Here is an 11,856-nt window from a genome sequence, read left to right as displayed (position 1 = left end):
TCTTTGTTATTTCTGTTTATTTTATTTTAGTCTTTACTGTTATTTTTGGGTTATTTTCATTTTTGCACTTGTATTATTTGACATTTGCAATTTGGGCTTAGGTTTATTTGTAATTAATTTATAGTCCTTTAAGTTTCCGATTTTTCTATTTTAGACCCTTTAGTTTATGTTTTTTTATCATTTAATCCCTCATATTATTCATGGTTTATTTATGATTTTAGTACCTTCATTGTTTAATGTGTTGATTATAACCTTGATCACTGTCAATATTATTGTTTAATCACTCAAGTTAGTATTAATATTATTTTGATCCTTTTAATAAGCAAATATGTTTAGTTTCTTTTGTTGATACTATAGTCTCCATTGATTCCATGATTTTATTTTGGTCCTTTATAGCATACTATATTGTATAGACATATTCCATTGTACCACGTTTAACAAGTATTTTATATTAATTACGTATCAAATATGTATATATATATATATAAGTCAAATAATATGTCAATTACATTTGCGCCTTATTATTTGTGTATATATTATTATATAGATGTATTATTATTATATATTTATATTTCTTCTCATTTCATATTATTTTTATTGTTTATTTTATTCTTTATATTACTATCTGAATATTCCAAGAACTCGTATTTGTAGAACGGGCGTAGAAAGTATCATTTGATCGAAGTGGTACAATCTAATACGACGTTCAAACTAAATGAAACTTGAAATAAATCAACTTTAAGTTTGTTAATTGTTAATTCATTTTTATTTTACACTGAACAGTGAAAGTTATGTATTTTATTTTATTTTTTCGCAACTGTCAAATTGCAATTTATATTTGATATGCATCTTTTACATATTTGACGATAGAATATTCTTTAACAATGAAAAATAGTTAAAATTGCTTTCCCGACGGAGGATTGCTAATTTCAAGGTTTTTTTATTGAATTAAAGAATTCTCTTTAAATAGTAAATTCGAAGCAAATTAATGTTCGATAAATGGATCGTAATTTAACTTTATATTCGATTTATAATTTTCACTATGTACGACAACGTATAAGCGACACAGTACCAGTTTTGGGCGTTGTGGGGTGTTAATCCTTCCCACGCGTAATCGACTCCCGAACCCGTTTTAAAGTAATCTTTGTAAACGCAGACCATTTTTGTCTTAAAAATGATTTTTCTTAAGATTGTTTTTAAAAAAACGTTTTTGGGTATTTGACCTACCTAACCCAAAGGTCGATGGCGACTCCCTTTCAATTTAAATCAAATTAATTCCAAATCACCAATTTTTCCAAATTAAAGTCATAATCGTTTTTTAAAATAATATTTTATTGTTTTATAAAAAAATGGTTATGACAACAACACTACAACACTAGCTGTGGCTAGTTTACAAACACAACCTCAATATTCTAAGCTTTGCTAAGCTTCACCTTTTCTCTCATAGCTTTGCTAAGCTATCTCTCATTTTTGCTTTTCTTAGCCTTTATTTTTCTCAGTTGTGTTGCATATTAAACTAAACTAGAACACCCGTATATATAGATGTAATAAACCGTCTTGAACTACTCTGGATGCTTCTTAACTTCTCTCTGCCATTCTTCTTTCTTGCCGTGATGGAATTTTGCTTGCCAATTATTACTTAATTAATAAGTATTATACGTGTTGCATCCATTATTGATTTTCTTAATTGAACATTTAATATGCTTAATAGTTAAGCATAAACAATGTCAAGTTGCTTCCATTTCCTTTTCTTTATAGCCACCATGTTTGACCGTAGAAAAGTAAGTTTGATTTCTAACACTCCCCCTCAAACTTGATTTTCCATTCCAAGCTTTTCTTCTCCACTTGTCTTCTCCAATTGTTTCTTCATTTCTTGGCAAGTGCACGCTGCTGCGGCTATGTATTATTCTTTGTTTTTTTGACACCTTGTAGAGATTTTTGCAAAATCTCCCACGCTTGTTTTGCGGTTTTCGCATCAGAAATTTTTTCAAAGGTAGATTCATCTACTCCTTGAAAAATAAAGAACAATGTTTTTTTTATCTCTTTTCCGAGATTATTTCAATACCTTCTTTTCTTCATTGGCCAGGGTTGCTTCTGCTGTTGCATTTTCAGGCTCGGTGTAACCATCCTCGATGATATCCCAACAATCTTGGGAGCCTAGTAACGTCTTCATTTGAATACTCCAATTGCCATTATTCGCCTTTGTCAATCTCGGAATTTGAGGTTGAATCACGTTGGCCATCTTCTCCACCACGTTGAACTTGAACCAAGCTTTGATGCCACTTGTTGGAAACGTAGATGAGCTCTCGATAATTTATAATTCGAACTATTATTGATACGAGGTAAAAATACGTTACAACGACGTTACCCCAATATTACAATAATACAACACTACAATACTAGTTGTGGCTAGTTTACAAACACAACCTTAATATTCTAAGCTTTGCTAAGCTTCACCTTTTCTCTCATAACTTTGCTAAGTTATCTCTCATTTTTTCTTTTCTTAGTCTTTATTTTTCTCACATGTGTTGCATATTAAACTAAACTAGAACACCCGTATATATAGATGTAATAAACTGTCTTAAACTACTTTGAATGCTTCTCAACTTCTCTCTGTCGCCATTCTTCTTTCTTGCCGTGATAGAATTTTACTTGCCAATTATTACTTAATTAATAAGTATTATACGTGTTGCATCCATTATTGATTTTCTTAATTGAAAAGCAAGTTGCTCTATTTGGCACATTTAATATGCTTAATAGTTAAGCATAAACAATGTCAACTTGCTTCCATTTCCTTTTCTTTATAGCCACCATGTTTGACCGTGGAAAAGTAAGTTTGATTTCTAACATTTGTCTCAGGAAAAACCTCACTGCAAGTGGACCAAGGCCTAACCCACAGGGCTCATATCACTATGGTCTCATTAACACAACAAGAACCATCATTCTTGCGAATTCTGCCGGCCAAGTTAACGGCAAGCAAAGATACGCGGTTAACTCTGTTTCATTTGTTCCAGCTGACACTCCGCTGAAACTTGCCGACTATTTCCAAATTGGAGGAGTTTATCGCATTGGAAGCATATCGGATAAGCCTAGTGGTGGAAAGATATACCTTCATACTTCAGTAATGCAGGCCGACTACAGGGCTTTCATCGAGATAGTGTTTCAGAATAATGAGAACATTGTACAGAGTTGGCATCTCGACGGCTACAATTTCTTTGTTGTCGGGTAAGCACGATCATTTCACCTCAATAATCCGAAAGACGCATGCTTTAAATTGTGCCGATATCATTGGTTTCTGAATTGTTGCAGTATGGATGGAGGGCAATGGACAGCAGCTAGTAGGAGGGGATACAATCTCCGCGACTCTGTTTCACAATGTACGACTCAGGTAAAATCCGACAAGCTCATCTTAAAACTCCGGAGGAGAAGATGGTGACATTGGATTTGTGGTGAATGCAGGTTTGTCCCAAGTCATGGACTGCTGTTTATGTGGCACTTGACAACGTGGGAATGTGGAACTTAAGGTCGGAGTTTTGGGCAAGACAGTATCTGGGACAACAGTTCTATTTACGCGTATACACTACATCAACTTCGTTAAGGGATGAATACCTGATCCCAAAGAATGCCCTGCTCTGCGGAAGGGCGAGGTGCCTAAGCGGAGGATAGAATAAAATATCCAGATTTGGGTAGAGAGAGCTCTCCAGGTTACACGATTGAGTAGCGTAGCTTTAGGCTTTAAAATCTTTAATTATCAATTGGTGAACTTTGTATGATTGTAACTTTAAATGAATAGACCTCACCTCGAGGTCGTATTTTTCCCCTTTTCAGCCATTAATTCGTACTATGTATTTTATTATGCCACCATTTTTGTAGGTATGTTAAAGCACGTGCATCAATGGCCATTCTTTTTCCTGGAACCCACAGGCCCCAAGACCTTCATCGAGCGAGGATATATCGCACCAGTATAGTTTATCGACAGGGTCACAACTTAGGAGGAGATACTGCATAACAAAATTTAAAAGGAAAAAACGATAAAAAAATTGCTCTCAGATTTGATCTCCAGGCTCTATACCAATTAACATGGTGAATTAGTTGAATTCCTTTTACACAGAATAATACCCACCCTTTCGAGTAAATTTCTTGGATTACAAACCCGGACGTAAAGGACATTTTGGGCCTATGTTGTACGAGCACGGTAATTCAATGTAGTTTAAAGTATTTAATACGTTTTTGAGATGGGTATAGGACGGGTATAATTAGGGTATGTGCTAAGGACATTTCGTGTTAAAAGGGTACGATTAGAATAAACTGGGTACATCAAAGAGATTTCTGGAAACATACTGGGGACAACGTTTGAATTTCAGATGCGTATCCAAAATTATTTTTTGATGGGATTCAAGTATGTTTAGGTTGAGATGTCTTCTTACATATGAAGCGTCTTACACTTACCTTTCTAACGTATTTTGTAATGTTTAAATCGGACGACGAAAACTCAATATATGTTTATTTTAACAAAGATAACTATGTAAGCATAAGACTGAATATATATCCAGCACATGATTTATAGTAATTACAAATTTTAAAATTTACTTATGCTTATCATACCCTTAGCAAATCATATAATTTTAAAAAGGGTAAATTACGTGTTTAGTATCTAAACTATTAATTTAATTCATTTTAGTATCTAAATTTTTAATTTTTTCGAAACCATATCTAAAGTTTAGTTTTCGTTTCATATTAGTACTTTGAATTTTGTTTTTGGAAGTTTAGGTACTAAACTAGATCAAAACTGATGGTTTAGGCACTAAAACAAGCCAAAAATAATAGTTTAGACACTTAACCGTTAAGTTTTTAATGACAGTATACTGAAACAAAACAAAAATGAAACGTTAAGTATGATTTTAAAAAATTAAAAATTTAGATTTTAAACAAATCAAAATTAATAGTTTAACACGGTTTTTAAAAATTATCATTTCATATTCCCTTATCGGTCCAACATAGTTTTGGGCTTGAAGACCAGTGTTAGGGTTATAGAAGTAGTTTGCCCTCGCTTGAAAGGGACCAGTGTAAAGGAAACACTTTACTAGGTTCAAAGGCTGGCTAAACAACACTTTTTGCAGTTTTCATCGAATCTTTCGAGCGCTTCCATTTCTGCTCCAATGTGTCGTCATTCTGTGATCTATAATCCCATATTATATTTTAGATTTGATTCCCAGTTCGTCGAAGAATCGCGTAAGGTCCTATCTATAAGTGGAGATTCGTAGTACTTGTTCAAGATAGGGTTGTAAAATCGGGTAATCGTTCAGGTTTCAGTCGGATCCTGGCATGTCGGGTAAAATCGGATACAAGTCAAGTCAGGTAAATTTGACACTAGATCCAGATCGGGTTCAGGTCATGTCAAATCAGTTCGGGTTATTTTCATGTTAATTTGACACCAGATCCAGATCGGGTTCAGGCCAGGTCATTTTCAATTCGGATCGTTGCCAGTTCAGGTCAAAACAACTCAGGTCTGAAGCAGTTAAAAAACAGGTTAATTTAGGTTCGGATGGACTTCAGGCGGATCTCGTTCAGATCAGGTCACATCATTGGCAAATAAAATTCAGGTCGGATCTCTATCAGATACAGGTTGAGTTCAAATCGAGTTAATTTTTATTTTTGGATTAATTATTTTCGTCTTTCACGAACGTCAAATTGCAATTTGTAATTATATATGATTTAGAGTAAATTACTAAGAATATAAATAATCATGGTTCAATTTTATGAAAAATAAAAATTTAAGAATTAAATTGAACAAATATGAAATTACAAATAAAAATTTAAATAAATTAAACAACACACATTGATGAGGGATCAAATCAAAATAATTTTAAATTGTGAGGTTGAAATTAATACAAATAAATACTAAATTATACCCATTTAAAAAGTTATGTCCAATTAAAAAATAGAATTAAGTAATAAGTATGGATCAATTTCATATGCTGATAAAATTTGGAGGACTAAATAGAACAAATATGAAATTAAAAATATAAATATAAATAAATTAAACAACACACATTGATGAGGGATCAAATCGAAATAATTTTAAATTGTGATGTTGAAATTAATACAAAAAAGTACTAAATTATACCCATTTAAAAAGTTATGGGCCAATTTAAAATAGAAATAACTAATAAGTATGGGTCAATTTCGGATGCAAATAAAATTTGAAGGACTAAATTGAACAAATATGAAATTACAAATAAAAATTTAAATATATTAAACAACACAAAGGGATCAAATCGAAATAATTTTAAATTTTGAGGTTAAATTAATACAAAAAGTACTAAATTATACCCATTTAAAAGTTATGGGCCAATTTAAAATAGAAATAAGTATGGGTCCATTTTAGGTGCAAATAAAATTTGGAGGACTAAATTGAACAAATATAAAATTACAAATAAAAATTTAAATATATTAAACAACTATATATATATATATATATATATATATATATATATATATATATAATATAAACTATATAGTTTATATATAATGTATATGTATTATATATATAAACTATATAGTTTATATATATTATGTATAAAGTATAAACTATATATACCATGTATAAACTATAATACTATATAGTTTATATATAAACTATTGAACTATATATAAACTACATAGTTTATATATAAATTATATATGAATTATATAAACTATACAATTTATATTTATATACTATGTAATTATAAAAAATATATATTGTATAAATTATACAGTTTATTAATATAATTTATATAATTTATATATATAGTATATATGGTTTAGGGTTTAAAGTTTAGAATTTAAGGTTTATATTTATATTTATATATAATTTATATTTATATTTATATACTATATTTTATACTATTTATATAAACTATAGTTTATATTTATATACTATATATATGAACTATAGTTTACATATGAACTATATATATAAATATATATATATACTAAGGTTGATATTTATATATGAACTATAGTTTACATATAAACTATAGTTAATATTTACATATGAACTATAGTTTACATATGAACTATATATATAAACTATATAGTTTACATATGACCTATATATATATATACTATAGTTGATATTTATATACTATATAGTTTACATATGACCTATAAATATATACTATAGTTTATATTTATATACTATATATTATATATATAAACTATATATACTATATAGTATAATTTACATATGAACTATATATAAAAATCCTAAACCCTAAACCCTAAAGTATATATTATATAGTTTATTTGTATATATAAACTATATAATATATATAGACTATATGGTATATTTAAATTATACATTATATATAGTTCATTAGTATATATAAACTATATATTATATAGTTCATTAGTATATATAAACTATATAGTACATATAAACTATATATTATATAGTTCATTAGTATATATAAACTATATATTAATTTATTAATCTAAACATATATTAATTGAAAGAATTGAAAAATATATAAGGATCAAATTGAAAAATTTTTAAATATGAAGCTTAAATTAATAAATTATAACATCAAAATTTGGATTAAATTGAAAGAAGTTAAAATATGAAGCTTAAATTAATATATTATATCATTAAATTTGGACTAAATTGAATACTTTTAAAAGTAATAGACAACATTATAATATCAAATGAAGTTAAAAAACAAGCGGTTTTCTCCCTCACTTAACCCACAAGGGCACCAAAATCAGCATCATTTCCCGCGTGATGATTTTAACATAACCATGGCTTCCGATACGTCTGCTTCTAACATAAAAACCATGGCCATCATCTTTAGCCATTTCCTTCAATAATCTAATTTTTCTTCCCTTTTTTGCACTCCAAAACTGGTACTTCATCTCTCTTTCTCTTTCCCTTTGATTGATTTCTATGTTTGTTTAGATCTTTTGGCTTCTTTTAGCTATAGAAAAGGTGCTGACTTTGTTTACTTTACATAACTTATTTGGTTGATTGCGAATCAGTGAAAAGTTTGTTCTTTTTTATTTTGATGTTCTGATCTGATATGGGTTTCTTTTGATGCTTAGATTTCTGGGTTTTGCATGAAAATTTCTGACTTTGTTTAATCGCTGGTTTTGCTCAAAATAGTTGTGGAATGAGGCGTTGGATCTTTTTCGGAAGATGTTGGAGGAAGGAGTGCAGCCTAATGCTTACACATTTGTTGCTGTTTTAAGTGCTTGTGCAGATTTAGCACTTATTGAGAGAGGTAAACAGATCCATACGCACATAGTGTCGATGTCATGTTGATCAAATAGTTGGGAGGTTTATTTTTGAATCTTTTGAGGAACTTTTGATTTCTTGTCTCCAATGCATATATTATGGGCAGAAGGTCTAACATTGAACGTGTGATTGTGTTGCTCGCACAGGGATTCTGCAGATGTGGAGGAAGAGCAAAAGATGCTCGAAGAGGTTGGTTTGGTGCAATTTTTTTGGTGTGGTTTTTTTAGATCTTATATTTGTGTCTATTGATTTTGCTGAATGTTGTTTCAGGCAATTAAAAATGCTCGAGAGAGGGATAGAAGAACATTGTTACGAGCCGTAAGTGTCCAATTACGACTCCACATTTATTTAAGTATGAGTTTCTTGATTTAGGTTGAATTTTTCTGACTTTTAAATCATGATTATTGATAAGTTCTAGTGAATCAAGCTCTGTGTTGCTTACACCTCTATGCTAATTTCTTGACATGACTCGTGAAAGAAAGAGTTAATTAAATGCTTAGAAGTTATAGAAGTCTTTCTTGAATTGGATTTACATTGATTGAGATGATATGGTTCCTTTTGGAAAGACCCAATGGTGTGCTGGTATTTGAACCTTAGATCCACAACTGCTACTGGCTGTTACCTACTTCATAAAAAAGATAAATCCTTGTTAGATAAACAATTCAGTCTGTCAGCTTGATAAGGCATGCGACTTTCTTCTTATGCCTCTCATGATTCAGTCCAGTGTTTTGTTCAAGGAAAAAGGTAACATGCAAAATTTGCCTTCAGTATACCTCTGCATCGGCAAGTTTAGAACTTGAGATCCAAAAATTTAAACATATGTTCTGTTCTTTTTAAGTTAATTGTTTCTTAGCTGAGCAGGATATATGTATTTGAAGTTATTCTTGATATATCAACGTTGTCAATGAACTTGGTATCTGATAGCTACTAATATGTATACCGTACACTTTGGCAAAGTAAATTACCTAAGTACGATCTTTTATTATTCCCTGGTAATTTATTCTGCCAAATGCCTTAATGCTGATCCACCTTTGCTTGTAACAGATGAATAAAAGTAGTTCCAAAAGTTCATCGAAAACCACGGCCAACAAAGAAAATGGTAGGGTGGGTGAAATTTTTCCTTCTACATCACTTGAGGAATACGCCAAGCTAGGTAGAAAAGATGGTGGAAATCATGATGGTCAATATGACTCCAAGAATGATTGCATTGCTGACCACGATGATGATGATGAAAATGAAGATGGTGAGGATGATGCTGACAATGAAGAACCGAATGCGTAACTGAGAAGCCTGTGAATAACTGGTGAGAAAGAATCTGTGCATACATCAGAATCTTTAACATTATTTATTGACCTTTGCTCCAAGCCGTTTTCTACTCAGCTATCACTATACTAGCAGGATCTGTGATGCCCGTCCGGCTTCAACAAGTTCTTACAATTTTGTCATAAGATTAAAATTCCTAGAATGTAGTTGACTGTGATGATATTACTTGCATTTTCTCTTCTTTATCCATTAGAACTTCCTAGCTGAAGATGATACTTGGTAATTCTTGTGGCATGGATCCACTTCAGTCATTTATCTTTTACTTTTTATTTGTTTCCTATTCCAAGTAACGTTTTTAACTATGCAATTATTGCTTTACTTATTAATTTACTTCAGTCCTGTAATGTGTATGTGTGCTTGCAAGCATCCTAACAGTTACAATCATACTTCATAAGCTTCAATTTTTTTCTATTCCCAGCTAATGTTTAGAACCATCACTTCCATGAAGATTTTTTTTTTATAAAAAAAAACACCAAACAAAATTGAATCAAATCCAAAGTTGAGTGACCAACTTTTGAACCTATTTATAATTGAGTGATAAGAATGTAAAATTTTAGTTAATGCTATAACGATGAAATGATTTTTTTGGTTACAAATCAATAAATAGAGTGATTGGTATAATTTTTTAAAATATAGTAATCTAATATATTTTTAAAATTTTTATTTTAAAATTTTAAGTTAAGTTATACTTAAATTATTAATTAATTTTCACATTAAAAGTTAATTAGATTTATGAATATTTTAACTTAATTTATATAATTTAATAAAAATCATGTTCAATAAAACAATATTTAAATTTAATTTAGTGATTATAAATAAAATTTATAATATAAGAATTATAAATAATATATAGAATTAGAATTAATATAAAAATCAAATTTATAATATACAAATTATAATTAATATAAAAACTAAATTTCAAAAAGTAATCATATTAATTTAATTATCATAAGTTTATTATACATTTAAAATAACATAATTATATTAATTGTAACTTATTACTTATAAGTCAGGACAATATCAGATCACTTTAACATGTCGGGTCATTTACAGATTGAGTTAACTACAGGTCATGTTCATAACAGGTCAGGTTGAAAACAGGTCGAGTAATATCAGTTATTTACTAGGTCAATCTCGGGTTCGGGTTCATATCAGTCGGATGCAGTTCGGGTTCGGGTATCATATTTTCGGTTCAATTCGGATTCAGGTCAGGTGCAAGTCGGGTTCAGATCCACAATTTCCAGGTCCAACTCGGGTTCAGGTCAACACCAGTTTCGACTCGAGTCGGTTTCGGATCGCCACAGCACAAGTCAAAATCAGTTTTAACTCGAGTCGGTTTTAGTCAGTTTTACAGGTCGGGTCAGCTTTTTACACCCCCTAGTTCAATAGAATATATAAGTTGGTTACTCTTCTTTTCCTCGGGGAAAAGCGATAGTATCTTTGATCAAAGAATATCATATAAAATGTGTCTGCGTATAAGCACAGCTATCTCGGAGATTTTCAGGGACTTGAACGGCTCAACAAAAATTTAAAAAATAAAGCTCACATGATGAAAGTATAATTAATTTAAATAATTAATTTAATATTTTATTAATAAACCATAAAAATAATCAAACTTTATGAAATATATTATTTTCATTACATTATTAAGAAAATACAACTAAAATAATAAGGGACATTCATTAACTTACAAGTTTGTCACTTGAAAAAATCTCATCCTCAGTGCATTCTTTGAAACAAATTCATTAATCAAATCTTCATAAGCAACTTTATCTAAAATCTCATTCTCGATTGCCACCAGAGCTAGTCTATTAAGACTTTCTTGTGACATAGAACTACTCAAGTAAGATTTGAGCAATTTTAACTTTGAAAAACTTCTTTCGGCTGTTGCAACTGTCCCAAGAATAGTTAACAATATTCTATACGCAATAATTGCATTAGGAAAACAATCAAACACATTTCAAAAACTTTAAAAATATCAAAAGCCCCCAATTTTTATTTGGGCAAAAATTCTTGAAGTAATTTCAACTCCAAATATAAGTCATAACCATGAATATCACATTTATCACAATTCTTAAGCGCATATTCCAAACAACAACAAGAAGATTTTAAACTCGGATCATCAACAACAACAAGATTTTAAACTCGGATCATCTAGTGAATGCAATTTGTCAGAAGCAAATAAAAAACCAAACAAATTTCCATATTGTTCATATTGTTCAAATCTCCTATCAAGTGAAACAATTGCTTGATCAATG

General features: G+C 30.1%; 2 protein-coding genes across 2 annotated transcripts; both read left to right on the top strand.

Annotated features, from left to right (window-relative positions):
• The first annotated feature begins 2,773 nt into the window (after positions 1-2,773).
• LOC120152594 (L-ascorbate oxidase homolog) lies at positions 2,774-3,717 on the top strand. Its single transcript, XM_039164794.1, has 3 exons — positions 2,774-3,225; positions 3,310-3,388; positions 3,460-3,717. Exons 1-3 carry the CDS (start codon positions 2,774-2,776, stop codon positions 3,664-3,666), a joined length of 738 nt encoding a protein of 245 aa, XP_039020725.1. The 3' UTR covers positions 3,667-3,717.
• Positions 3,718-8,171: 4,454 nt separating this feature from the next.
• On the top strand, positions 8,172-9,721 carry LOC120157103 (autophagy-related protein 18-like). The gene is made up of 4 exons (XM_039168354.1): positions 8,172-8,261; positions 8,422-8,464; positions 8,546-8,593; positions 9,320-9,721. The coding sequence occupies exons 2-4, from the start codon at positions 8,453-8,455 to the stop codon at positions 9,554-9,556; spliced, it is 297 nt and encodes a 98-aa protein (XP_039024285.1). The 5' UTR covers positions 8,172-8,261; positions 8,422-8,452; the 3' UTR covers positions 9,557-9,721.
• The last annotated feature ends 2,135 nt before the right edge of the window (positions 9,722-11,856 follow it).

Source organism: Hibiscus syriacus, unplaced genomic scaffold (assembly GCF_006381635.1).
Source record: "Hibiscus syriacus cultivar Baekdansim isolate YM2019G1 unplaced genomic scaffold, ASM638163v2 tig00002840_pilon, whole genome shotgun sequence".
Lineage (NCBI taxonomy): Eukaryota > Viridiplantae > Streptophyta > Magnoliopsida > Malvales > Malvaceae > Hibiscus > Hibiscus syriacus.
Note: the sequence above shows the minus strand (reverse complement) of the source record. Positions and strands in the feature narration are given on the sequence as shown.

What these genes read in the sequence shown, in the direction of transcription:
- LOC120152594 (XM_039164794.1), top strand. Translation starts at nt 2,774, where the DNA reads ATGTCAACTTGCTTCCATTTCCTTTTCTTTATAGCCACCATGTTTGAC. An exon ending in TACAATTTCTTTGTTGTCGG is followed by an intron (nt 3,226 to 3,309) that starts GTAAGCACGATC and finishes GAATTGTTGCAG; the next exon opens with TATGGATGGAGGGCAATGGA. An exon ending in TTTCACAATGTACGACTCAG is followed by an intron (nt 3,389 to 3,459) that starts GTAAAATCCGAC and finishes TGGTGAATGCAG; the next exon opens with GTTTGTCCCAAGTCATGGAC.
- LOC120157103 (XM_039168354.1), top strand. An exon ending in GAAGAACATTGTTACGAGCC is followed by an intron (nt 8,594 to 9,319) that starts GTAAGTGTCCAA and finishes TGCTTGTAACAG; the next exon opens with ATGAATAAAAGTAGTTCCAA.